This window comes from Helobdella robusta, assembly GCF_000326865.2.
Source record: "Helobdella robusta unplaced genomic scaffold HELROscaffold_7, whole genome shotgun sequence".
Taxonomy (NCBI): Eukaryota; Metazoa; Annelida; class Clitellata; order Rhynchobdellida; family Glossiphoniidae; genus Helobdella; species Helobdella robusta.
The window spans coordinates 3,359,017-3,366,455 of record NW_008705398.1 but is presented as its reverse complement, the minus strand read 5'-3'; the positions used below and the strand labels follow the sequence as shown (position 1 = coordinate 3,366,455).

The following is a 7,439-nucleotide window of genomic DNA, read 5'->3' as shown; positions in this document are numbered from 1 at the left end:
AATATATTATTTATTAATGTGGAAGTTGTTTTGGACACGCGAGTCGGTTGATCAATTAGCGAGTGATAGTTGTGAGAATAAAGAATGTTTTCAAAACTGTTTTTAGTATGATTCGAGAAGTTTATATTAAAATCGCCAATAATATATGAAAAATTTGATACATTGTTTTTGCAAAAGTTTGATTAAAAGTCAAAGAATAAATTTAAGTTGGATTTAGGGGGTCTGTAAATTAAAGTAATATTGACAACATCGATGTTCAACTGAACATCGATGTTGAGCAATTCGCAAATATTTTCATCGAAAAATTCATATATTTTGAATACTCAATGTTTTTTTTAACAAAAAATCCAACTCCCCCACCCAATTTATTTTTACGTGGGAGATCTATGAAATCATAATTATCTAAATCAATTAATTTAGACAAATCAGCAGTTAGCCAAGTTTCTGTGATAGCAAGAACAGAAAATAAATAATTCAAATTAGAAAAAAGTAACTGAAAATCGTTTATTTTGTTGAATATGCCTCTTGTGTTTACATGCAAAATATAAAAACAGTTTATGATAGTTTTATTGTCTTCGTTAAATAAAGAGGAAAAATCGGGAACAGAAAAACACTCACTGCTGTGAAATAAATTACTCGAATTCAAAATAAAGTCAACAGAACTTGTATTATTTTTAGCCATGTTTGTTGTTGTTGTTGTTTTCGATAGTGTTACTTGGTTTGACATTGAATATCCAGTCGCGTATAATCGTATGTTCGGGCCATAAGTCTTCTTCGAACATTTTAGAAACTTCATTGTTTGCTACGCAGATGCGAAATGCTGTACTAGATTTGTTATCATCGCCTTCAACATTTGAACTTCGTTTTGCTATTGGAAAGATGGATATACATTTTATTCCAGCTTTGTTTAAGTGTTCTGTTATAGTGTCTGTTTTGATGATGTTGAGGTTTCCCAAGTGTATGAAAGATTTTTTAACTGGTGGTGCAACAGCTTTGAAGCCAAGTTCAGCTTTTGATTTTCCTGTATTTTTCCTGATTAATTCTCTTTTAGGTGTTGAAGCGGTGTTAAGATTAATCAATTTGCGACGTGAAATTTTAAATTGAAGCGGTTTATTTTCATTATCACTTTCGTCAGTTTGTATATTTGTAGAACAAGGAGTTTTGTTGAAATCTAAAAGTTTCCCGCCAAACCAAGCATTGTTTAGAGTTTTCGTGTTAGTTTGTGCAGCGTAATTCGTAGATGATTGTGCAGCATTAATTTTAACAATATTTTCCTTGGTGTTGAATGTATTCAGCGTATGCAAACATTGTTTATTTAAAACAATATTTTCATTAACCAAATTATCAATTCTGTCAATATTATTATTTAAATTCGAATAAATGTTTGAAAATGTTTCATTGGGAATTCGCTCAATGTTCAGAATGGTGAATACTGGTAACAAACGTCCCAAATTGTCAGTATTTATAATTGAAAATAATTCAAAAAAATCACTTAACTTATCCAGTTTAGTATTTCCTCATATTGTGTAAATTGTGAAACGTTTGACAGATTAAATTTAAGTTTTTGTTTGAGTTGATATTATTTGGATATTTTGAATATTTCTTAAGCTTTACGTTTGACAGATTAAATTTAAGTTTTTGTTTGAGTTGAAATTATTTGGATATTTTGAATATTTCTTCTAGCTTTTAGTTAATATTGGTTATTATATATAATAGCTTTAATTGTTGTTTCTCTTTTTCAGGTACGACATTTACTTAATTAAGGCTAAATTGATTCAATTAATTTATTATTTTTTATTAATAAAATCGTTTCTCTTTTTCAGAGCAACACAATTTAGTTGTTATATGCCGAACTCTATTATATATATATATATATATATATATATATATATATATATGTTGGTAATAGACCATAATTTTTACAATATTCTATAAATTCTACCGAATGTTTGGCGTTTGTCATCAGTGATGTGCTTTTTTATTTTCTTAATTATTGTGTTTAGTTTTTAGTTGAGGAGTGGGATCTTTTTTGATTACTTGGAACTACCAAACATTTGGTAGAATTTATAGAATGTTGTATATATATATATATATATATATATATATATATATATATATATATATATATATATTGTTGCAAATCTTTTTTTTTGTCTTTTAAACATGAGATTATTAATTCGAATAATGAAAATTTTATCGTTTATTTTATAAATTTGTCATTATTTAATTTTATTTGGATATAAATTTTAGTCAATTTTCCAGTAGCTTTAATATTTTTTAATTTATCTATTTTCATTTAAACGTATTATTTTCTGTTTAACGATGGTCTATCATAAGATTTTTTATCTTTTTTGATCTCCGTATCATTTCTATATCTTACTTTTTTGATTTGATGAATAAATAAATAAATAAATAAATAAATATATATATATATATATATATATATATATATATTAAGACTGTCTGACATAAAATCTCACAAGCGAACCATGCAAATTCAATAACTCACCAAAATCCTTAACAACAAGACAAAAATAATTTATCAAAACCCCAACAAAATATACCGAAACATTGCAGAAGTTGTTTTAATAGATATTAATAAACTTCAAATAAAATATATGAATACATGCTAAACGACGCATCACACACGAAGCCTGTGAGCGAGAATCTTTTTGTAATATTTGAACCCGGATACTGCGAAACAGCACCAGGCGACATTAACCACTAAGCCATCACGCCTCCCAAGATGGAGAATATGACACCAACTAAGTAACTAACTTTGATTTGTCTAAACAATCTATATAAAACAAAGCTGCACTGCATATGATATGTGAAATCGAAATAGGGCCTATCTGCATGATGAATTTGGACAACAAAAGTACTATTTTTAATAAATTTGCATAATGAATTTGGGTAAAAATTCTATTTTCAATAAATTGAATAATTTCCATGAAAACTGAAAAGACAAACTTTAAATTGACTAATGCCAACAATTTTTAAAATGAATTTATACAATAATGTGTATTATATAAAGATAAATAGATATATATATATATATATATATATATATATATATACACATTAGGGTGGTTACAACGCTATATGTAAAAAAAAAAATTTTGAAATCTTATCGGGGGAACCCCCTAAATTGTGCCACTTGACTAAAAAATGACATTTGTAACGTTTTAGCTCAATTGGATAATGCTAACCCGTGCCTCATCGAGGTTGAAATTTCGAAAAATAGGAAAATTTTGAAAAAAAACGCAGTTTTTGGTTTGTAAAATAAAAACGGTTTACTCTAGAAACATGATTTTGGTTTTATTTTGTTCATTGATTAGTTTTCTTCAAATGTTACTATGATCACTATTTAGCTACAAGTTATAGTTTTTGACATATTTGCATTGTTACAGACCACCCTAATTCACATATATATAACATATCTAGCATTTATATGATAATTCATAATCATAATTGTGAATAACATAGATTTACAAGCGTTTTTATTTTAAATATATCTATATATTTGAAATGATGATTTTTTATCGGCTGCAAAGTGGTTTTTTATACGTCGATTGTTAGAAAAAATTAAATAAATTCATAATTTTTTTGTTTTGTCATTATTATATAAACTACTGGAAGCTTTAAAGCTAACAAAATATTTTTAAATGCTTTATATAGCACCATTTGAAATATATAATAGTATTAGCAATGGTCGGTAATATTTTCGAAGATGAAAATTTGGCAATGTGTATAAACTGGTATTGGTATTGGCTACCACTGATCTATGACAACATTGATTTGAAAAAATTCATAAAAAATTTAGCATTTTAGTGAATTAGATTACTTTGTTTTATGTACAGTTGGGCCACCTTTTGGAGGTGTGACATACCAATTTCTTGGAAAAGAAGCTCCCTTCCTCATGTTAGCTTTCCTAGCAGTTTTTGATGGCTGTAAGTTATTTTATTTGCAGTTTTAAACAATCGCACTGAAATTTTATAACGTTTATTATTTTCTAATAAATATGCACTTTCTTATCTTTTGAAAACAATATTTTCAAAATTATGGACAACATAGATATCAATTAAATAATTTATTAACTTAATTTGACAACTTTCATGATGTCGGCTGTATACAAAATTTAAAGGAGTGGTCCGAGAACCGAGCTTTGGAGTACACCGCGGCGCGGTCTAAAGATGATGTTGCTGATTCAAACCACACAGTAACAATTTGAGTTCTTTTGGATAAATAAGTGTGGAACTCTTTTAAGACAGATTTGTTGACAACGTAGCAAATCGAGATTCGTTCTAGCAGTTTATAATGAACAAAAGTGTCAAATGCTGCGCTAAAATCAAGTAGGACAAGCAGGCCCACGTTTCTTTCATTGATTCGTTTACAGATGTCTGAAATTATTCAATTCGTTTATTATACAAAAACAATAAATTTGTTACATAATGGGGCATTCCAAAAAAGTAAATCTTAACTAACCCCAACATTCAAAAAAGTAATCCATAAATTCATAGTTCGATTAAATAAATGTAAATTAAATAATTTTTCTTTCTTTTTTTAAGACTTTTAAAAAATCCATTTTCAAAACATATATATAAAATATGAAAAATTTATAATGTTTAAAACCAATTAATATATGTATACATATAAAACCAATTAATATAAGCATACATGTAAAATATGTAAAATTTATCATGTTTAAAACCAATTAATATATGAATACATACACTTATATATATACACATATTTACACACCCATACATATACTATACATACTTACATTTATAGACACACATACTCCCATACACACATCCACTCACCCAAACACATACATATATACACAAACTCCCCAATATATATGTAAGCATTACATATAAACTGTACCTAAACATTCATATACGTATATATTGAAATTGAAGAACAATACTTAAAAGATGAAATGAAAAAAATATTTGACCTGAATAATTGTAAATAGAGAAAATCAGTCATAGTATGGAATAGTAATAACAATGTTAATGTATAAAAACGGAAAAGAGGTAATAAATTAAAGATTTGAAAAGGAAACAATAAATTGAATTCAATGTCAATCATAATATGATTAAAAATCAATCAATCAATCGATCGATCGATCGATCGATCGATCAATCAATCAATCAATCAATCAATCAATCAATCAATCAATCAATCAATCAATCAATCAATCAATCAATCAATCAATCAATCAATCAATTAGCTTATAAAGCGCTATTTCCGCGATGTTCAACAGCGCTCCTCAATGAATTTTGAAAACAGATGGGTCTTGAGATCCGCTCTGAACTTCGCAAGTGATGGAGAAGTAGTCAGAGAAGTAGGTAGAGAGTTCCATAGAAAAGGACCAGAAAAAGCAAAAGCAGATTTGGCAAAAGAGTGTTTAACACGAGTTAAGAAAAAGCGAGAAGAAGAAGACGATCGTTTGGGGCGTTTAGGTTCAGTTAATATATCTGATAAATACTTAGGAAATAATTTAGATTGAGACTTATACATGAACGTGCAAATTTTAAAAATTATTCTATATTTTATAGGTAGTCAGTGCAAGAGAACAAGATATGGAGATATATGAAAAAAGAAAGCAAATAAATTATAACAAAACCAAGAAAATTAAGAATAAAATTAACTATAAAAAAGTTGCAGGAATAATTGAAATTGAATAAAATTAATCACAGAATAATAAAAAATATTGAAGATCAAGTTATATAAGAGAACCGAAAGACAAAATTTATGCACAAATAAATATAATAGATTAAGAACAATCATAAGTTAATAAGATCAAAATATAAAAGAAAAAAATAAGTAGATACAAAACAAAGGATAAACGAGATATGGAAAGTTATTAGCTAACCATTCAGTCAGACAAAGTAAATTCTTGAAATAAATTGTATATAGATTAAGTATTATTTAATATGTAAAAATATAAAATTAATAATCTCCTTTAATGCTGCAATTTTTTGTTGAATGGTAACGTCGAAACCTTGATTGAAATTTTAAAAGGAGCGTGGTCTGATAAGCTGACCATTCAATAGTTTTAGAAATAAATGAAAGGTCATTATCAATAAATGCATTGAATTGTCAATCATGCCAAAATCATCCAGGCTTTTTCAATGAAGGTAATATAACTGCCATCTTTTGAGATTTTGGCATGATTGACTTGAAAAATTGGTAGAGGTAAATTTTAAACGATGGATGTTGGGATTGGATACAAGTTACACAATTTTGTAGATGAGGACTAAATTACATATTGTGATTGTTTCAAAGCTCGGAAACCAATACATCCTCCAACCACATTTTGGAATTATTTTTAAATATAATAATAAAATATGAATATTTGTACAGCGCTAAGCTAAAAAAGTCTTTAGTCCCTTTTTAAAATGGCTCAGCTTATAAGTATCAACTCAGGAGACAACGCATTCCAAACACACGGAGCGCCATGACAAAAGCCGCAACTAGCGCTTTGGGGTTTAGCAATGAGAATGCTTAAAAAACCTGTCCATTCATCTGCATGTTTATGACCAAAATATGAATTTGTGTAGATATGTTGGGACATGGATAATAGTATTTTAAAGGTTAGAATTGCAATTCTAAAATAGATTCGAGCAGAGACGAGCTGCCAATGCAGCTTTGGAAAAAGTATGAAAGAGCTGAAACGTAGGGGTTTATTGAAGATCAGTCTAACAGTTTTATTTTGGACATCCATCAAGAGCAGCCGCAACATCGGATGTAATCACATGCCCAATATATTTTATTGCGCAAAAGTGGTTCAATGATTTTTGACATGCGTTTGTCAAAATTTAAATATTTGTCAAAAGTGACACTAATTCAGTATTATTTGAGAGTGGCAATGTAAATTTCGCTATGTTCAGCTCCTAGAACAAAAACCTCGACAGTTGCTGATGTGTTCCAACCAGCTAAATTTCAGATTTGTAAAGGTTAAAAAGAAGGAAGTTATTTAAATACCACTGGTAAATCTCTCCTGTGCAATCACGTAAGATGCAAAGGTTGTCGCCAAGATTTCAAATTTGTAAAGGTTAAGAAGAAAATATTTATACACCACTGGTAAATCTTGCTTGTGCAATCACGTAAAATGCCAAGGTTGTCATTTGAGATGACTCAGATTGAAGTTTTGGACAGTTAGCATTGGAAGTTAGGTAATAGCAAAGCCTTAGCAGCATAAAGCGTTCAAGTAGCTTAGAAAATGTAGATAAGTTAGATATTGGGCGGAAGTTGGTCGATTCGTCTGGATAAAAGGATAGCTTTTTCAGAAACGGTAAAACCTAAGCAGTTTTACAGAGTGAATGAAAACGTCTTGTGATAAAAACTAAATTAGCTAGCTTAACCAGGATAGGTGCAAAAATGGACAAGGACTGCTTTTGTATTGAAGTTGTGATTGGGTCAAAAAG

At 28.5% G+C, this 7,439-nt stretch overlaps 1 protein-coding gene across 1 annotated transcript; it reads right to left on the bottom strand.

Annotated features, from left to right (window-relative positions):
• Positions 1 to 674: 674 nt before the first annotated feature.
• HELRODRAFT_164988 (hypothetical protein) lies at positions 675 to 3,921 on the bottom strand (the record flags this gene model as incomplete). The annotated part of the gene is made up of 3 exons (XM_009030898.1): positions 675 to 1,274; positions 2,779 to 2,852; positions 3,870 to 3,921. 3 exons carry the CDS (start codon positions 3,919 to 3,921, stop codon positions 675 to 677), a joined length of 726 nt encoding a protein of 241 aa, XP_009029146.1.
• Positions 3,922 to 7,439: the final 3,518 nt, after the last annotated feature.